Raw genomic sequence first — 20,624 nt, 5'->3', positions numbered from 1 at the left:
GTAGGAGTAGACAGCAATGTTCACAAAGTAATTTTACACCCAAGGTAACATGTGGCGCCCCATTAATTATGAAGAGGCCAGTGGTTGGCAACAGAAGGCAGGCTACTATACACATGATAAACACAAAAACAATGTAGGCTGTAATAATCACTAAATAGGCCTACATTTATTTCACATCATATTTCCCATGATATTACATATTATCTATTTGTCTGTATTGAACAGTTAGTGCGTAATAGTGATAAAGTGCATAAAGTATTATATATCTTCTAAGCCCCACTCTTATACCGCGACATTTGTTTTTATGCTTTTCAGAGTCACATACATATCCATACTCTGACCTTTGGACTAAGACAGGTTTGGATCAGGTTCTGTTTGGACGCGAAACCATTTGGCGCATGCGCAGTCTCATGTTAGAATCATGATTGGTACCCTGCTTTTCTATGGACTTTACCCGTTGTCACGGTACCTGGCGCGTCGACAGACAGGTAATTTATTAACAATATGATTCCCTCCCATGTCTTTGTCACTGTATTCTGGGCTGTGAGTCCAAATCTTTGTTCAAAACAACCTGCGTGTTCCAGTTCCCGTGAGGGTGCCCGAGGCTAACTGCTGCTAGCGTTTAACACGCCGTTAACTCTATGGCGCTGACTTCTGTCAGAGCAGTGCCAAACTCTGACAAACTCACTGCCAAACTCTGACAAACTCACTGCCAAACTCTGACAAACTCAACGTTAGGTCAGTGCCAAACAAACAGAACTGTGCGATCTCTAACAACGCCGATTGCACTTGCCTTTAGAGAAGGCATGTTATTGTTATGGTATTTTGTGAAATATTATTATTTTTTCTTTTTTCTTTTTTTTTTTTTTGCCTCCCCTTGGTTATTATATGTTTAATGCCATACTATGGAGCAATCTAGTCAAAGCAATAACGTCTCCATGGAGACAAGCAGCGAACCCTCCACCATAGGATTTTATTAACCATATGGTTCCCAGTATGATTATGTTCTTGTTTTATGTTGATGCTGATCTTGCAGAGCCCTCGCAGAAGGATCCCGCTCCTGCACGAGTTAATGGCACAGCAGTGGGTGATGGTGGTGGTGTCGTCACAGCCGGTCAGTTTACCCATTGTCAAACAGCCCGACTGGAGAAGCAGCTCCCTTCATGTCGAGGGTCATGCGAAGCGGTGGAGGAAAGGATGAGTGTACAATGTGAGGAAGATACCAAATGTGAGACAGACACAGAACAAGGTTTGACAGTTCTATTACACCAAAAGTCAAGTCAAGACCAGACTTCACTGACAATGGCACCTGAAAATTTGCGAGAGGTACAATATGAAGTGAAGGCTTTTAAACAAGAGGACATAGAAGCTGCTCCGGTGTGTGAGCAAAACAACAATAAAGGACTTTTATTTCCAGTGCCTACCCCAGAGGAGCCAGTAAGTACTATCCCACAGGAAGCATTTAGTACTACCCCAGAGAATGCGGTTTGTGAGCAACTTGAGCTTCTTGCTTCACCTGAAGGCAGCACACTTGAAGTCCAGTTTGTTCAGAATAGTGCAGTGAGCCCATCAGCCCCTCCTGCTGGGGGATCAGAGTGCTGGGATGACTACATTGCAGTTATTGATGCCTCAAGTAAAAACATAGATGAAAGCTGCTCCATTGTGTGTCTGGTACCTCCTGACTGTAGTTCTCAGACTGACATATCCTTTGCTGGACAACAGCCCACACAGCCAGGGTATCATTTTGCTGTGGGTCCTGGCCTGACAAATGAAGTCCATTGTCCTCTGTGGCAGTATCCAACACCCAGCTATTATCCTACAATGGAGCACACCCCACCTTTTGAAGGTAGGAAAATGCAGCACATTTCGTTTGTGCTTGTTTGGTAATTAAATGTAACTTTTCATGATTTTCTATTAGTAATGTGGAGGGTGTGGGAGGACATAGAAGACAGTTCTGCTGCAGACACACCAGCACTGGTACCCTTCCCCTTCACAATGACCAAAATGAACTTCACTGTCATGTCCTACAACATACTCAGTCAGGACCTGCTGGAAGCAAACCAGGACCTATACACACATTGCCCCCTGGAGGTACTGGAGTGGAGTTACCGCTCTCGATTGCTTCTTGAGGAAATACGGAACTGGGTGCCAGACGTAAGTTAGGTTGTAGTGACAAGGTAGTTACACCCATTGGTAATGGTGCTAATGATTGGTCAATGGTTTTGTTACAGATTCTGTGTCTACAAGAAGTGCAGGAAAACCACTTTTATCAACAGTTTTATCCAATGTTGACTCAGATGGGTTAGTTCTATCATGTTAGCATTACTATGGTATACAAAAGAAACCCATAACATAGCATTTGTTTCCTGCAGGGTACAATTGTGTATATAAGCGGCGCACAGGCACTAAGACAGATGGCTGTGCTACATGTTACCGCAGCAGCTGCTTTGCTGAATTATCCATCATCGAGGTGGAGTATTTCAGGCCCGAGATAGAGCTGCTGGACCGGCACAATGTGGCCATTATAGTGCTGCTTCGACCAATAGTTGTCCAGGGGTCCAAGATCAAGGCACAAGGCCCTCCTCTGTGTGTGGCAAACACTCACCTGCTCTTTAACCCCAGAAGGGGGGATATTAAACTGGCACAACTAGCTATACTTCTTGCGGAAATGGATAAAGTTGTCCAGTCTTGTAAAAGAAAGGGGGAAGACTGTAACATAATCTTGTGTGGGGATTTTAACTCTATCCCTCACACACCCCTGTATCAGCTGATCACAAAAGGGGAGCTCTATTTCCAAGGTCTTCCAGCATGGATGGTAGGTGATGCTACACAAATTCATTCAAATACATGAATAAAAGGTTACTATGTTATGTGTCCTTTCAGATTTCAGGGCAGGAGGATCTGTCATACAAATCCCATGTTTATAGACTCTATGCTCCTCTGTGGCCAAACACACTTAGAATCAGTGACTCTTGCCAGTACACTTCAGCGAATAAGGACTTGGAGAAGGACCAGAACACAGCAGGTCTGTCTGAACTGCTTCAAAGAGCATTACCACTCTATTTTTAGTTTGTTATACTTGTGTCCTTTTTATAGGAACCCGTCAATACAGTCACGAGTTTCTTCTACAGCTGCGCTTCTGCTCAGCTGCCTGTCAACGACCATCAGATTTGGAGATGATCCCAGGAGTGACTGACGTCACACCAGGTACAGTAATAAATAACTCATAAACTCATTCACTCTGGGTAAGATTATATTTATATGTTATTTTATCTACAGATGTTTTGAAAGCCCAGTCTACCACCCAGAGGTCAGCACAGTGCTTTGATCAGTATACTGTTTGTGAGTAGTGGCTGTACTCACTATTACTTTGTATTCAGGTTTAGACATTCCCTGAGTCATGGGTTAGACCTGCAGTCAGTCTATAAGCATGTACTTCCAGGCTCAGGTAATGCTGAAGTTACAACGCTACACTCTCAGGTGGGGGCAACAGTGGACTACATCTTCTTCTCTCCCAAACTCCCCTCAAACACAGAGGAGCAAGGTAGGAACATACCTAGTTTAGAATGAAGCAACTTTGTTTGACTTTTATATTTGTATTATCAGGAGATGCCAGCTTTGCGAGCAGCGGTTTGAAAGCGATTGGCTGCCTCTCTCTCCTATCAGAGGATGTACTGTGGTCAGTGAATGGTCTCCCTAATCACATGTTTCCCTCTGACCACCTAAGCCTTTTGGCAAAATTCCAAGTGAACATCATTGCAAGAACATAATGAAGAAATGCCAGACCATAATGAAGAAGACAGTGCCTTAAAGAAAGATTGTTTTTGTGCCTTGAAATGTTTTTTATTTGAGTTAAATTGGTTAAAAGAATTGCAGATTTGACTGTGTAATTAGGTTTTGTAAAGTGTCAAAAACTGTACTAACTAAAGATAATATTTTGTCAATAATGTCTTGAGTGGTTTAAATTATGTTTTAGAGAAAGTACTCATGCAGGTTCATCTAGATACTTAAGATGTTTAACCACATGCAATAAAGGTTTTCATATTTTTATTCACTTTTTGACTCTTATTGCTAGTTCTTTGGCTGAGTCTACTCCAAGTACATAAGGAAGCACATGTCTTAGAGTCTGTTTATATGTGGTATAGATGTGTCAAAATAATGTCAGCCTGGATTGTTTTATTTGATTCATCTCCCTTCAGAAAATGTATAGCTGCTTTGATGAGACTTTGTAGTTAATTGGTTTAAAACAGGAGGAAGCAGAGGATAGACCAGGGAAGGTATAATGCCTGAGAAGAGAACAGATAAAGAAGCAGCTCTTTTGCATGACATTTCGCAGTATGTTTGATATCTGAATCTTTCCAAAAATGGATTCAAATCTTCTTCCCCATCTTTACTAAAAACAGCCACCCTTTACGCTTACATGCTCTGGAGAATGTCTTTAGCTACATGCAGTGGGTTGTTCTTTTTTCTTTTAAAAGTAAGATACAGTTTTTTGACTGAGACTAGCAACCAAAAATTAATTTTATGCCAATCTCAGATACAATTAAAAGGAACCAGTAGGTAATACTTTATTGAAATAAAGTAGATACAAAAATGTCTATAGTCTACAGTGAAAACATGTATAAGTATGGAAAGCCACAGATGGGACAATACTGAAGGAGGTAATTCAAAACCTACAATAAAAGATATACAAAGTGCCACGAAATTGATACCACTTAAGGCAAGGAACAAATCAATAACGGGTTTTAAATAAACATTCAAGACAAAATGGTTACATTAGTACATAATACATTAGTTCAATCAATCAGTATCAATACCTGGGCTACAAAAAATGACATTGCCTTTTCACATTGTTTATCTTCCTACTTCTAAATTGTCAAAAGCATCTACAGAAGGTCCTTTATCTCCCTCAAGGGTTCAAGGCACAGGGGTTTACAGACTACTATATGAGCAGTTGATCAGTAGAAACAACATTAAACACATTTGCACACTAACTGTAAACCAAAGTTGATTGCATTGCAGAGGAGCTATTGGAGCTTATACTGAAAATATTCAATGAAAAGGAAAAACATCTAGAAGCACATTAACACTGAATCATTGGTACATTTGTGTCTTTTTCCTAGCATCCACAAGGTACCATATTTTTTAAAATCCCAAACCCCCCAAGTCCTCGGAAAAAACTCAAGACACGATAATTTAGTTGCAGAGGAAAGGGTTGCTGGTGACCTATTCAAAACAGTGCTTTGTGAATAAGCCAATGTGCATAAAAAAAAACTTCCTTTCAAAAATAAATACAGGTATTTAAAATTCAGACACGAATCTGATAAGCATTTATGTCCCCAGAAGATTGTTGATCCAAAACCTTCTTCTCAGCTGAAGGACTGTAAGAAACCAAACAAGACTTACTATTGCAAGTTTAAAAGACAATTCTTATACTGTAAAATGGTAAACAATGCATGATTTTATAGCAAGAAAAAAACATTAGATCTGAATTTTAGAGAGCACATACCGCCTCTCCACTCTGCTTATCCTGCGCATGGGACTGCCCGGGCCTTTGAGGGGAGAACCCATGCTGTTTTTCCTGTCTTTGGTGGGGGACGGAGGAGGCTTTCCGATCTAAAACATGACATAGACACAAAACATAAGTCATATTTTAAACTCAAAGTATTGCACAATCTACTGTAGTAAGAAGCATCAGCACATTCTAGACTAGAGCAGACGCGTTCTTAATGTGATTGTGTAAAGCACTCAGCACTGAACGATCAGCTATTGATGTAGTGAAGCAGCCATGGGTGACACAGAGCAGAGCCGGATGAAGCCATCACATTAAGTTTATGATACGGAAACTCTCAGCATCCAAGGCTGGATGCATTAGTTAGACTGAGAAGTGATGAGAGGGTAGTTAACTGCAGGCTCCTTATTGTCATCACCCATGTCACAAATTATGTTGTGATTACATTAACACATGAATTGAGTGCTCATAATTTAACCTACATATAAATGTGGATTAATTTTAGGAAGTGTTGCTGTAAATGAATGGTAAAGCAAGATTCATATTCAGGATATTTGAATTTGCAATTTTTAAACATATGTTTGCTGTTGTTGTTTTCTAATAATATGAAGTCCTATGCCAGATGCAAAACATTTAGCCAATAGCCATTTAGACCATTTAGCATTTTTACCACCATACTATTCAATACTAAGATTAATAGTAGGGGCGACAGTGGCTCAGAGGTTAGAGCAGTGGTATCCAACCGAAATGTCGGAAGACTGATTCCTGCTCGGACCAAGTTCTGATGTTGTATCCTTAGGCAAGACACTTCACCTACCTTGCCTAGTATGAAGGGTGTGGTGTGTGTGTGAGTGATTGGTGGTGGTTGGAGAGACTAATGGCGCAGATTGGCAGCTTCTGCCACTGCTTCATTAGCAGCTCATCATTGAGTGTGGAGTGAATGAATAATGACTAGATAATCATTTGAACATGTATCAACAGTGGACCTGAATGTTTTTAGAATGTCCCTCATGCATATCAGAATTAGTATCAGACAGCTTCATAATATTAAACAAACTACCGGTACTAATATTTTGCATTGAAACTGACATTATGAGTCTTGTGTTTGAATTTTTGTACTGTGACAACACTACTTATAATAGTGTACCTTGAGCCTCATGTCCCGCGTATGTCTCTCCAGCTCTCTCCTTAGCTCTTCTTTGCTCAGCTTGTCTAGGTCCAGGATGGAGTGTTTCCATTCAATCTGCTCCACACTGTGCGGGTCATGAGACACATACTGGCCTATCCTGACCTTGCGCAGGGTGTGCCAGTAGCTCCTGTATGCCCCTTGGAACTCCTGCAGCAGGTCCATAAGGGTCCGGAACTCAAGCGGCTTGAACATGAGTTCGTCTCTGCGGCTCATTCCCAGAGCTCCAAACCGGCCCCCGCTGTGGACCCCCAGCACGATGTGGTGGAAGTGGTTCCCTGAGAACTGGGACTTAAAGCTGAGAGGGAAGCGCTCCACTCCAGGTATGTTGTTGGTGAGATAACTTTGGCAGCAAGGGTCAAGGAAAAAGTAAAGATGTATTTAGTGATTAGATATATAAAATGTATAATACAGCAATTCATGTGCAAAATCAACATCGTCTGTAATGAAAAACTATTTTAAAAGACAGTAAAAAGGCAGTTGGTATATCTGAATATTAATCCAAAAAGATATAGAGATTTTTCATTCATATTGCACCCCTAGATGTATAATAATAAGTTTTCCATTGTTCTTGTATTTTCATATGAAAATCTTAGCTGCTAGGTTATGTTGTAGTAGGAAAAAGAAGGTGACTACATAAACCCGTTCCTTAATGAATCCATTTAAGTGCAGCTGAGTTGAGTGAACAATACTGATTTTAAAGTCTCTTCAGGACCTTTTAGAAAAAATAAAAAATAAAGCAGATCTAGTAGATCTGCTTTTTCATAGGATACATTCCCAAGATTACAGCCTCCAGACACTTGATAGGCAGGGCCTCACGTGTCATCTCCTTAGCAATGTCCATTAACCTGTGAAGACAACATTTAAACAACAATTTTTATTTGGTATATTATATTCCACCATATTTTGCTGTTCAATGCTTGTTACTGGTTTATGCAGCAGATACATTTCCATAACATGGTTGTAATTAAATCTGGCGTTATTAAATTTGATAGACTGAGACCAGAAACAATTTCAAGTCATTTGCTCCATATTTAGTAACACTGATTTACCATTTTCACAAGCCTGGGGGAACTGGTGGGCAACAGTTGAGTAGCATGCATCTGACAACTGTAACAACAAACACAGCTTCTATGACAGAAGGATACAAACAGAAGTGCTTACGCGGTTAAAGGGCGGCTCTTCTTGATTTCAAAAAATTGTGTTCCAGTGTGATTGTACCTGGAGGTTTTATAGTTAAGAGTTTCACACACATTTCAAAGTGCAAAATACCATTCAAAATTTTATCATGTTTACTGTTGTCATACGGTCAATCAAAGTTGCTCAGTTTCAAAAGTGCATTGGAGCCTTTGTCACCTATGTTTCCCTATGGAGACAAGCAGGTGACACAACCACTCCAAGTCACAGGTCTGATCTGTGGAGAGGCAAGCCTGTTCACAGTAAAAAAAAGTTTTTCAAGGTAATGTTTTGGCAATTAAAACATCTGTAATAAAATAATGCAAGCTAACTAAACATACTTTGGAACTTTCAAAGTAAAAATAATTATATCTTCTTGGAGACAGCCAGGTGGCAGACACTCCCCCAGAAAAGTTACTTAGTGCACCTTTAAGTAATCACAAAGACGATCTTAAAATAGCATTTGGTTGTGAGCTTTGTAGGAGACGCAAGTGCTTATTGTAAGTGGAAATAGGAGAGGCAGTGGCCAGAGCTATAACATCGCTTGGTGTCTGTTGCCAAGGATAAAACAGTCCAGGCAAAAGTAAACTGCTGTAATTTTAGCATATGAAAATAGTATTATGATTGTGTGAGAAGAAACTGAGAGGAACAATGTCTAACTCATAGTAAACCTTGTGATTTTTGGGTGTTCAGTCATGTGAGTGCTCTGGGAAAGGAGCATAGGCTATATATAGGATTAAAGATTTATATATACAGTCTTTAGGAAGAAAGCAAAATAGATCTGAGGAAGTGTAGAGTGGATAGATTATGAGATGCACTGAAAATATATGAGGAGTACTCTGTTATATTTATAAATGATTAATAATGGATGGATTTCTGCTATGCTGACTGCATTTTTTGCAGTCAATGTGGCCTACTTTTTTACCTTGGGCCAGTATTACGCCAACAATACACACTTAATCTGAAATCAATGAGACGCAGTACTGTTATAGGCCTGTCACAATAAGTACTATATTGACTTATCGTTCAATATATGAAAGCTGGAAAATTATTTTTTGGGGCTTAATGTTTATCATGTGTACAATTTCTTTGAAAAAGTGGTAAGTATTTTTGTTATTTGAGCTGTAGCGGGTAGAATAAGTGACTTCGATGGCTAATTACTGCTTCATTCTGTTATTTGTTGCAGCTCAGGCATTTTAACCAGACTGTCTATTTAAAAATGGCTTACTGGAATTACTCTTGCATTATTGTTATTGTGTCAGTGGCAAAAAATTGTCTCAGTATTATTTATCGTTATACATCTCTGTAGCGATATATCATGCTTCAAAATTTGTTAGTGTGACAGGCCCACTGTAATATTTATGTCAAGTAACTGAAAGGATACTGCAAATCCCTGATGTACTTCTGTATGGCTTCCAGGCGCTGTGAGATGGTGGTGGTAGGCTGGTATGTAGGCACACTTGGTATTGGAATCTGGAAGACAGAGAATCCATACAATTCCATTATGGATGTACAATCCCAATATTCATAGAGGGAGAATGGGGTGTTGTCTGACTACTGTGCTTTAGATAAGTGGGAATAGAATGTGTTCAGTGTGTGAAAGTGACATTTTGACTTGGTTTATTGGCGTAAACTTAATATCCAGATTCAACATTTGATAAGTCTGCCTCATCCCACCCTCCATTCCTTTTTGTTCATGAAGTTCACACCAGCTTGACTTTAACTGACTAATGAGATAGCAGACGTTATCCACTTTACCTTAGGCAGGTCAGTGGCACCCCGGATGCTCTTGCCTAAATCCTCTCCCGATGGATGAATCCGGGCCACATGTCGCCACATCCTCTCCCAAGTCTCCTCGTCCAAAGGGAAGCCTCCTCGGTTGACATAGAAGGGCACCCCTCCATCCCGCATGTCCTCTTCCCCTTCATCCTCTTGTTCCTCGTCTCTCTCGTCCAATGAACCCACGGCTGTCCTCAGCATCCCTCCAGTCTGTTCCTGACTGATTTCTCTCACTGATAATCCGCTGCAGATTCCAGGTTTAAGTAGCCAGCTCCAGCAGATGCCCAGCAGCACATGACAGGTATAGGCAGGAGGAGGACGCTCCAGAGAAGTCCCAGTCAAGTTGGATCAGCTGAAGATGGGACACTGTTTAGGATCTCAATAGCAGAGTTGCACTTAATAGCAATAGCAAATGAGGCATTTATAAATATGGTTTTGGATTAAAATTCAATAAGACCTAAGGTAATGTAGACCCTGTTTTATGACTCCACCGTGTATATCACCGCAGAAGCCCATCAACCCAACGCCTTCATTCTCCTAACAAGATAAGGCTAATTAGACAAGACGGTAAAGGAGGCTTACAAATGCCCAGTGTCGTTAGAGGTCATTCAAACTGTAAATATCGCCAATCACCGCAGTGGTCCGTCTCCTCTTCATTCCCTCCCGTCCTGTCCGTGGTTTCTCTTCAGTATCTCCCTTCTTGAGAGGCGGCTCATTGTTCATGCAGATGCTCCAACCTTCAGCGACAACGCTCAGACACTCCCTGACACTGCGCATGCGCAATAGCTAACGGTTTCTCAGACGTGCCAAATGTTGCATTCAAGTGCTTTTTTAATAATGGAATGAAGCAGTAATAGATCAAAACAAAACTGCATCACTAAATATTACATACAGTAAATCAATACTGTTGGCAGTCGCATGTAAAAGTATATTTATTCAACTCAAACCATAGATTTCACAATAATCGAAAACACTGCAAAAACCAAATTGTAGAGATGTGAAACATTATTTACTTATTTACAGATACAGCATAAGCATTGTAAATATTAAAATCGTGGAGCACCGTAATCATCAGGCATCCTTTCAATATTGTACCTGAAACGGAAATATAAGTTATCAATACAAAAATTCTCCACAAGCTTATTATTGCTTCATTACAAAAGGGTCACCTATGGTTGGAAATGTACATGATGGGTACTCCAGGGATTTTCCGAACTCGCCTCTTCAGATCTCGGTCAACAGTTGCTAAGATGTAGCACTTGTGCTGGGAAAAAGCCATGATTACCTTTTTTTTGATAGCTTACTTTGATTGTTTTCCACAATCCCACTAAGTAACAGATTCAGACTTGTTCCTTTCCTTGTTTCTAAATAATCTTTCTACATCTGTACAACCAATGTTGTGGTATTTGACCATGCAATAGTTTGTCAGTACATTTAGCAGAACACTATAAAATATAATTTGAATAATAAAATAAATTTTACCTGGGTTACTCTTTGAACTAAACAGTCATCTGCATATGTTCCTTTGTGGGTACATGGTAACCGTTCAAACCTAGGATCCTTTGCTATCCTGTAATTTAAAAGAGAATATAAAGAAAATTAAATGACAACTAAAACATAGTCAGTCACTGGCAATAGTGCAGTAGTATTAGACACAAATATAGTCATACCTTAGAGCGACTCTGTACTTCATCCCAAGCTTTTCAATCTCAGCCATCACGCAGTCAGTTATGTATGGTATGCCTGGGTTAAATTTAAATACATTAAAATTGCAGGAGCATTTATTTCATGACATAATTTTACTCTGAGCACTTACACTTTGCATAAAGACAATCCATCATTGACTGCACTATGTCTAATTTTGCTTTGATAGAGAAGTTAATAAAATTGGTGTCCACGAGAATGTGGTATGGTGGTCCAAGCTGAGTATTATACTGGAAGAACAAGCAGGAAGGATGCTTTGGCCTGCAAAAGAAGGTAACAAAATAAGGAGCACTCAAACAGAACAGTACTGTCTAGTTAATGCCAATACACCTTACACTTCTCTCTCTTTGATTACTGAAGGATCCTTTTTCTTTTTCTCTGGTGCTTTCGCACGGTCCTTCTCCTTTCTAGAGAACAGGGGAAAGCAGGATAAATATCATCCATAAATAATGGCTCTAAGAGTGACGTGTTTTTGTGAAGAAAAACTCACATTCTTTGATCTTTTAGACTGATCATTCTTTTCATTGCAGCAAACTTCTTTGTTTTCTGTTTCCCCTGTTTGACAAAAATAAAATGTAAAAAAGTGTAGTCATCAAAACAATTAGACCAATGAGCACAAAAACATCCAGGACTTGTTGTACAATCTTACGAACAACAGAACATAGTACAAGATAAAGACAGTTGGTGTTATCTATTACGTATGTATAGGTGCCATATAAAATCATGAAAGCAAATTTGGTATATTTGTGTTTCTCTATCAATGTAGCAAACATGCTAACGCTTTATTCGGGACGGTAGATCACAGAATACATAGAAACGTCCACGTCTGTCTTGACGTAAAATAAGCATAAAGCGACAAGTAGTATTGTAAGACACTCCCCCAGAAAAGTAAGTATTGTACGCACCATTTCCACAGACAAATATGTAAGTTTAGTGACAAAATGAGCAGCTCCTCGTGTGCGAGGTGCAGATAGATACTCCTTACGTCATCAACACTCGACAGAGATTGTTGGCATTTTCCGGTCGCTCGAGCTAACCATCCGACGAAGGTAGTGCAGCGTTTCCCTTCTTTTCAAATACCATATTATACTAAATAATAGCTGTTCTATTTGGATGGAGCATGGTCAATATTTATAGATACTATAAAAAATAACCAGTAGTATCCCTACTCAATAATGTAGATTTGAGCAGTGCAGAAAACGCACTGACATTGTGCGCTAACCTGTGTGCTATATATTAGCAGACATGCCCAGATGTGTTATGTTTTTGTTTGCACAGTCCTGCTGAGTGAACGCCTTTTAATAGCATGGCCCGTGCGCTTCTCACAAAAAAACTGGTCACCCTGAGCCTATGTTGAGTGTAGACACTTGTATTTGGTAAATATTGCGTGTGTTCTGTCATTACAAATGTGTGTTGTGTACAGTATATGCATATGCAATAAATAAATGCGCCCAGGGACCGCAGTCCACCATGCATTCACTGTTCAATTGCTCCTGCTTAGACGACCTAATGAGAGGCTGCAGTTATATTTACGGCAGGTTGTTCATGCATATTTTATTGTTTGGATTACATGTAAGTCTATTCTTTCAGCACGTCTAGGGAATGACTTTTACTTTAAATATGCATGCTTCCTTGGTTGACCAGTAAACTCGGGTCATGTTACTACTATTGTTTTTTGGAGGGGATTTTTTTGTATCTGTTTTCTAACCATTTTACAATTTAAATACATTATTATTTTGTTCACTGGTGCAGGAAGCCAGTTGTCCTCATGAGGAATGGGAGTGTTTTGTGAGCAGAGTGGTCTCTGTGAAGGCTGAAGGATGGTCTGATGGACCGCCGCTTCTTCCTGACTTTCCTCCTCTGCTCATTGTCGTGGATTTTCTTCTGGGAAGTGCACTGGAAGAAAGACAAAGACAGTCAGATTAAAGAATGGCTCCGAGGACATAGCCTTTTCCAGTACAAACACTTATTTGAAGGTCAGTGATGGATTGCTTGTTCTGATATTTTGTGAACTTACCTGTATCATCACTTGTTGCTTGCAATAGTCTAACCTAATTATTTTGACATTGCAATGTTGCTTTGCATTTGTGCATACTCAGATGTGCAGACCTTGGAAGAGCTGAGTCTGAGTGTGTTGAGTCGTCTGGAGGAGGTAGTGAAAGAACAACAGCACTGGGGGGAGATCGCAGAAGCTAACATCCAGCTGCTCAGAGATTTTGCTTTCCAGGAGTGGCTATGCTCACAAAACCTGGAACATTACTATGATACGTAAGTGTTATATTGTTGTGCTTGACATATGTTGGCTTTGTATAGATGCAATAACTTGGATGCCTTTGTGGAATATTGAATAAAATACCACTGGCTGTGTTTAAGGTATTTGTCCACAGGAGGGCAGCCTTTTTTATTAATTCCACTGTTGACTGCAGTGTTTCAAGAGGTCAATGCAGTTACAGTATTCTTTATAGACTGTAGTGTGATACCCTGCATGCAGAGATTCTTGCATTCACCTTTACTTAAATAGTTCAGAAGAGGAAACTATTATTTTAGGTGAATTTCTCTTTAGCTTTTGAATTGTCCAGATTGTACACATGAAAGTCATAATTGTTATGACACAAGTGGTTTACTCATTTTATTGTATAATAAAACACACATTATGAGTCTAGATTTCCACAGCTAGAAATGATTAACAGCTAAGACAATAATAAAGTTTTAATTGGAACCTGGCTAAAACTTAATGAACACCCTCTTACTGTGTAAATTTCCACTCTTAAAGTGTATTCCAGCCAGCCTCTTTATGGGTCATCAAAAGATAACAGCATTTTATTTAGTCATCTAATAAGTTTTGCTTTCTCTTTAGACTGAAGACCTTGGGTTGTATGAATCTAGATGATCTCTCTCAGTTTGACAATACACAGCAGCTTTCTCTAGCTGCTTGGGGTTATTACTACGAAGATTACATCAAGCTGTCCACTGGCATCAAGATCCTCCAGAAATCCCGGGGAAGCCGTGACCAGGACTACGAGATCCGGCTGGTCCACAGCCTTGCAGAGAGGCGTCTGAATGAGAAGTGGTCTGTTGGTAAGAGAGATTTTCTTCGTAAATCTTATATTCCTTCACATCTCATGGTTTATTGTTACACTGGTATCTGTCTTTTCAGCGGGTGCTCTCATATTTGGCTGTACTGTGGCACTGTGCTTTTTGATAAGGGACCTCATGTTTTACGTTATTGGTGAGTTTGGAACAAATATTAGATATATAAGTATATTAATGAGTATATAATTATGTATTATTTGTATGCAATATTTCAATTGTTAGGACAGATTAATTGAATGAAAGTGAGTGAAATATTTTTTTAAATGATAAAGAACATTTACCACAAAACTAATTGCCTTTACATCTGGTCCATTTTTACAGGTGGAATAACTGTTTCCATCATAGCTTTTGTCTTCACCATCAAGTTCCTTTGCGAGCTTGCAGCCAGAGTGGTCAGCTTTCTCCAGAATGAGGATCCTGGGCGACGAGGTGACCGCAGCATCTATGACTATGTCCGGGGAAACTACCTGGATCCACGTTCCTGCAAAGTATCATGGGACTGGAAGGAACCACAGGAGGTGGGGCAGACGATGACCTTCAGGGTGCAGGTTTGTGGGATGAAGTCTTCTCTGCAACGCGTGTGAAAATCTTAAAACATGTTGTATTCAGTGTTTTGTTGCTTCTTAGCTTTTTTATAAAAATGGGCAGCCTTTTCCTGCGCACCGACCAGTTGGACTGAGGGTCAATATTACCCATATTGAACTGGCCCTGGATATCCCAGTTACTCAGGAGGTCCTACAAGAACCAGAGTCCAATGTTGTTAAAGTTGCCTTCACTGTGCGCAAGGCTGGTCGTTATGAAGTTGCCGTGAAACTGGGTGGACTCAATGTAGCCTACAGTCCCTATTACAAAATATTCCAACCAGGTATGACTCACTTAATAGTCCAGTTTTCAAAGTCAGGCCTTCTAGAAACTATATTTTTATATATATATATATATATATATATATTTTTTTTTTCATTTTAGGAACTGTGGTCCCTTCAAAAACAAAAATAGCCTACCATTTTTCAACCCTGGTGCTAACAAATGGCCAGCAACACACTTTGCAGATTGAACCAAGGGATGAATATGGAAATCCCACAAGTAACTCCACAAGTCTGACAGATGAGGCAAACTACAGTGTCTATGTGTATTCGGTGAGAAAACAACTAAGTGTTCTACAAGTTTTATTTATGCCAGAATGAAAGCCATATTTTTTTTCTTTGGTTCTCTAGCTAGGTACAGTAGATGATGAAACCTTGGAAGACTGCTATAGTAAATCCGTTTCACTCAACAAGCCGCAGTGCCAGGTCCTGCTGAGACTAACCCTGAAGAAGACTGGCTGTTTTAAGGCCCGGATCTCCTACAAAGACCAGCCACTCAGCAATGGGGAGTTTGACATTATTGTTCTCAGTGGTGAGCAATATTCTAGCCAACATATCACACTTGATCTATGTCATATTGTTGCTTTCTTACCAAAAACATAACTGAAATTCTGTTTTGTTTCATTCAAACATGTTAAACACACAAACCCTGCATTATACCTGCAAGAGTCAATTTGACCTAATACAGGACCTTTCCCTCATAGTCAAAGAGTTTAATTTGTGTTCCAATGTACTTTGCACAGAGAATGAGAAAACCTGTGTAGAGAAGAATGTGTCTACACCAGGCATCAGTATCTACTTTGAGGCCTACCTCTACAGCAGTGGGAACTACAGCAGCTCTTCCTGGCAGTTACCAGCTTCCTCCTTGCTGGCTCCTCAGAGAAGGCCCTCAATGGGAGATGAAGAGGACGAGCACGACTCTCCTGTGGAGGGACAACCAGAGAAAGTCAAGAAACCAAAAAAGGTCTACTGTTACATATCACCAAAGGTAACAGCCCATTTTCATGTTATTATCACCACCATATTTATCACAAATTTTATTTTTCTTTATTCTTTTTTTTTTTAGCAATTGTCAGTTAAGGAATTCTATTTAAAAATTATTCCATGGCGCCTTTTTACTTTTCGAGTATGTCCTGGAACAAAGGTAAAGCTCTCAAAGGGAAAAATAAATAACTTAAAAGCATACTGTTAAATTAAAACTTGTGTCTTGTCCCAGTTCACCTACCATGGTCCTGACCCTGTTCATAAGTACTTAACTTTAGTGGTGGATGACGGAATACAGCCTCCAGTTGAGCTTAGCTGCAAAGATAGAAATATCATGGCTGCTACTTTCATTCGTTTCTTGCATAAAAATATTGGTATGTATTTTAATCCTTAATCTAAATGGAAGATAAGCTCTAGATGATGGCCTTAATATAACCTTTTGTGTTCATGTTTGTCAGGTGGTTCTGAAACGTTCCAAGACAAGGTGAACTTCTTTCAGCGTGAACTCAGGCACATCCACTCCAAGAAACCTCGTACCAAGACCTGCCTAAAAATTGCCCGACATGCAATTCTTGATTCTGTTAGTATTTGAAAAAAAAACCCATTGGAGCTTATTCAAAAAAGAAAAAGAAAAAAAAAGTTTTCTTCTTCCAGTCTCTAAAGGCCACAAGAAACTTCTCGGTGTCTGACTGGAGTAAGAACTTTGAGGTTGTATTCCAAGATGAAGAAGGTAATAGTCACCTGACTCTCATTCTGCGTACGGATGCACCGATGTTAATACTTTGGCTTTAAATATCTGCAGAAAGCTAATATCAACTGATACGAGGCAAGAGAATGAAAATATAATTAATTTCCTTTAAACACAAACAGCATAGGTTAAAAATGATCCAAATGTGTTTTGTGACTGTTATTTATCATTTTAAGTAACTACAGAACAGATTAAAAAAAATAAAATACAATTATTACAACAATTTATAGGCAGGAGTGCTACATGGATCTGTAGAAACTGTGCAAAATTGTCCTTTTGGTGCTTTTCAGTGTAGGGACCAATCTCAAATACAAAGTTGTAAAAAAAAAAAAGTACAAAATAATTAAAAGCCTTTATTACCACATGGCAGATAAACTTAAAATCAGATATTGGCTCAACTAATATCTTGGAAGCCGACATCTGAATCAATTTTCAATATCACAGCACAGATATCCGATACCAGTATCATAGCAGTGCATCCCTTATTCTGGTCACGTTTATGCAAGTGATTTCTAATGTGGCACATTTTTCTTAAAATCTGTCTAGCTTTAGACTGGGGAGGGCCAAGAAGAGAGTGGTTCGAGCTCATTTGTAAGACCCTTTTTGACACATCCAACCAGCTCTTCACACGCTTCAGTGACAACAACCAGGGCCTGGTAAGTAACCCTTTGACAGGCTGCTCATCATGTATTATCGGCTCTTGGTGTCTTCAAGAACAATATTGTTTGTATTTGCAGGTCCACCCAAATCCTGATAGGCCTCCCCACCTGCGTCTTAAGATGTACGAGTTTGCAGGCCGTGTTGTGGGCAAGTGCCTCTATGAGTCTGCTTTGGGTGGAGCCTACAAGCAACTAGTCCGAGCCCGCTTCACAAGGTCCTTCTTGGCCCAGATTATTGGTCTTAGGATGAACTACAAGGTATGGTGCATTTCACGGCTCTTCTTAAGACAACCTGATGTGTTCCTAGGAATTACAATCCATTTTTTTTGCTTGGCTATATGTTAAAAACTGTTTTGGCTTTGCAGTACTTTGAGACCGATGACCAGGAATTCTATAAAACAAAAGTGTGCTTCATTCTAAATAATGATGTGAGTGAAATGGACTTGGTGTTTGCTGAGGAGAAGTACAGCAAATCGGGACAGCTGGAGAAGGTGAGGCAACAGTTGGGATGGGACCTCCCTGATGTCATTGCACAAAAGATAGCAATAAACCAAACAAAAGAAACCATATTGTCTGTTTGGCAGAGTTTTAGAGTGCTTAAACAGGGGGAGCAGTAAGTTTATATAAAGGTGGATGAGCTAAATGTGAAAAAATGGCCCTCTTTAAAGTTTGTTGCTTTGTTATAAAGCCCAATAACTCTAGGGGTATTTCCCCCTTTGGAGACACAATCCAGACTTACTTTGCTTTATTATAAGAAGCACATGTTAGTACGCAACCATTACAGTATATTACATTTGAGGTGTTTTGCACTCACATTTTGTGTGTCAGTGTGACATTATGTGTCTCAGCATGAGCCAAATATTATGTGATAACATTGTATTTTACTGAATGATTTACATTGAACTTGACATGAATGGCTGTTTCTGGACATGTAGGTGGTGGAGTTAATATCAGGAGGAGCTCAGATTGCTGTTACCAATGAAAACAAGATGCATTATCTGAACCTGCTGGCCCAGTACAGACTGGCCAGCCAGGTGAGAGATGAGGTGGAACACTTCCTGAAAGGTAACAGCATGAGCTCATATGACATCTGACATTAGACACTCACTAATCTAGTAATGCTCTAAAAATGTGTGTAATTTCTTAATTGCTTCCAGGTCTGAATGAGCTGGTCCCAGAAAATCTGCTGGCCATATTTGATGAGAATGAGTTAGAAGTATGTGTATGGATTTGGGAAGCAGATTAACAATTATATTTATTTATAAATGTATTTTTTTCTTTAGCTTTTGATGTGTGGAACAGGAGACATAAATGTTCAGGACTTTAAAGCCCATGCTGTAATTGTTGGAGGATCATGGCATTTCAGAGAAAAAGTAAGACCATTGAAAATCTTTTCCTAAAACCTTTTGAAAAGTACACAGTGACCCATTCCTCCTGTCTCCTCTCAGGTGATGAAGTGGTTCTGGGCAGTGGTGTCGAGCTTCACTCAAGAGGAGCTGGCCCGACTGCTGCAGTTCACCACCGGCTCCTCTCAGCTCCCTCCTGGAGGATTCAACACCTTGTGCCCCTCCTTCCAGATCATCGCTGCCCCCACACACAGCACTTTGCCCACTGCACACACCTGGTATGCGTAACACAATCCCACTTACGCCTGTCACCATAATTACTATGTTGTCTTATCATTCACTAAATTAAATTGGGGCTCTTTGCAATAATAACAGTTCGAACATCGATTGGCTGACGATCAAGGCAAAAATAACATGACCGGGCAAAAATGGCTGATCATTCGTAACGATTACCCATGTTGTTAATTGATGGGCAGGTAGGGGCATATTATTGTCTTAAAGTTGCCCACAGAATTAGATTTTGGTCAAACTTGCTTTAGAGCACCTCTAGTAATATGATTAGATTTGAATTTGAATATGAGCGTTGAATATGTAGCTTCTATTGCTAATAATAATCATTTAATTGTGTTATTTATTTCTTGCAGCTCATACTGTACATTTGCTGGGATTTTTCACATTTTAGAGTTATTCTGTCAGTGGCTTAAAGTAGTTTCAATATTATTATTTATTGTGATATTTGCTGTACTGTAACAATATATCCTTTTTAATGTGTAATGTTACATTATTTTCTGTGCAGTTTTAACCAGCTGTGCCTCCCGACATATGACTCCTACGAGGAGCTGCACAAGATGCTGAAGCTGGCCATAAGTGAAGGCAGTGAAGGCTTTGGGATGCTCTGACTCCTCCCTCTGCTGGGACTGTGGTTCCTGCACTGCCCACAGGTTTTAAATTCATCTCCATTTAACAGTGGACATCTCAACAGAGGTTCAACCTGATCTCTGCCTGCTATCTACTGTACTCTCTGAATGAGAGGGCATCCCCAAAGCCTGCACTGGGACAGCACTCCCTCTTGCGCTACTGGATGTATATATATATAAAATGCTTTAGGGAAAAAGAATGGACATTGAAACTATTTAAAGGGTTACTTTTATTTTAGGTTGTATGAGCTTTCTTTTATATATTTGACTGATTTAAGTTGGTGAGTAAAGGCCTTGAGTATTGCTGCTGTAACTGCTTTTTTTTTGCAAATGTAAGTGCGACAGCTGTTTTCAGTGACATGGATGAGCTGTGCACCTGCAGCACTTTGGCCTTAACCGATCAGGGACTGATGTGTGTGTAAATATAAGACCTCACTCTTTATTTCACTACCTGTACATACTAGTGAGTGTAAATATGTTCTTGTGTTTGGACTTTTACAGAGAAGGGATTTCTTCACTGCTGCACGTTGGGCTTGACTCCGTATATATATATAATTTATATTTGGGTTTAAGATGAAGGTGGTTTTTTTTTAAATAAGCCAAGCTATTTGTCATTGTAATATTATATGTGTATGTAATAATTTATTGCAGTGTATG

At 39.7% G+C, this 20,624-nt stretch overlaps 4 protein-coding genes across 4 annotated transcripts; 2 read left to right on the top strand and 2 right to left on the bottom strand.

Moving 5' to 3' along the window:
* Positions 1–388: 388 nt before the first annotated feature.
* On the top strand, positions 389–4,054 carry LOC117391009 (protein angel homolog 1-like). The gene is made up of 10 exons (XM_033988818.2): positions 389–488; positions 1,037–1,846; positions 1,919–2,154; positions 2,232–2,301; positions 2,373–2,815; positions 2,884–3,025; positions 3,097–3,207; positions 3,280–3,310; positions 3,381–3,544; positions 3,607–4,054. Exons 1-10 carry the CDS (start codon positions 422–424, stop codon positions 3,768–3,770), a joined length of 2,238 nt encoding a protein of 745 aa, XP_033844709.1. The 5' UTR covers positions 389–421; the 3' UTR covers positions 3,771–4,054.
* Positions 4,055–4,540: 486 nt separating this feature from the next.
* LOC117390565 (tubulinyl-Tyr carboxypeptidase 1-like) lies at positions 4,541–10,424 on the bottom strand. Its single transcript, XM_033988325.2, has 8 exons — positions 10,236–10,424; positions 9,633–10,005; positions 9,259–9,347; positions 7,863–7,919; positions 7,472–7,546; positions 6,660–7,041; positions 5,510–5,616; positions 4,541–5,381 (listed from the first exon to the last, which is right to left on the bottom strand). The coding sequence occupies exons 2-8, from the start codon at positions 9,852–9,854 to the stop codon at positions 5,309–5,311; spliced, it is 1,005 nt and encodes a 334-aa protein (XP_033844216.1). The 5' UTR covers positions 9,855–10,005; positions 10,236–10,424; the 3' UTR covers positions 4,541–5,308.
* Positions 10,425–10,567: 143 nt separating this feature from the next.
* On the bottom strand, positions 10,568–12,394 carry fcf1 (FCF1 rRNA-processing protein). The gene is made up of 8 exons (XM_033987669.2): positions 12,263–12,394; positions 11,848–11,912; positions 11,693–11,764; positions 11,470–11,618; positions 11,324–11,396; positions 11,136–11,223; positions 10,823–10,917; positions 10,568–10,748 (listed from the first exon to the last, which is right to left on the bottom strand). Exons 1-8 carry the CDS (start codon positions 12,263–12,265, stop codon positions 10,700–10,702), a joined length of 594 nt encoding a protein of 197 aa, XP_033843560.1. The 5' UTR covers positions 12,266–12,394; the 3' UTR covers positions 10,568–10,699.
* Positions 12,395–13,185: 791 nt separating this feature from the next.
* arel1 (apoptosis resistant E3 ubiquitin protein ligase 1) lies at positions 13,186–20,395 on the top strand. The gene is made up of 21 exons (XM_033987666.2): positions 13,186–13,333; positions 13,457–13,625; positions 14,215–14,435; positions 14,515–14,586; positions 14,772–14,998; positions 15,078–15,315; positions 15,417–15,586; positions 15,665–15,845; positions 16,057–16,301; positions 16,380–16,457; positions 16,530–16,671; positions 16,756–16,877; positions 16,952–17,027; positions 17,592–17,701; positions 17,783–17,962; positions 18,070–18,195; positions 18,640–18,769; positions 18,862–18,920; positions 18,988–19,077; positions 19,153–19,328; positions 19,847–20,395. The coding sequence occupies exons 1-21, from the start codon at positions 13,186–13,188 to the stop codon at positions 19,947–19,949; spliced, it is 3,063 nt and encodes a 1,020-aa protein (XP_033843557.1). The 3' UTR covers positions 19,950–20,395.
* The last annotated feature ends 229 nt before the right edge of the window (positions 20,396–20,624 follow it).

Source organism: Periophthalmus magnuspinnatus, chromosome 22 (genome assembly GCF_009829125.3).
Source record: "Periophthalmus magnuspinnatus isolate fPerMag1 chromosome 22, fPerMag1.2.pri, whole genome shotgun sequence".
Taxonomy (NCBI): Eukaryota; Metazoa; Chordata; class Actinopteri; order Gobiiformes; family Gobiidae; genus Periophthalmus; species Periophthalmus magnuspinnatus.
Note: the sequence above shows the minus strand (reverse complement) of the source record. Positions and strands in the feature narration are given on the sequence as shown.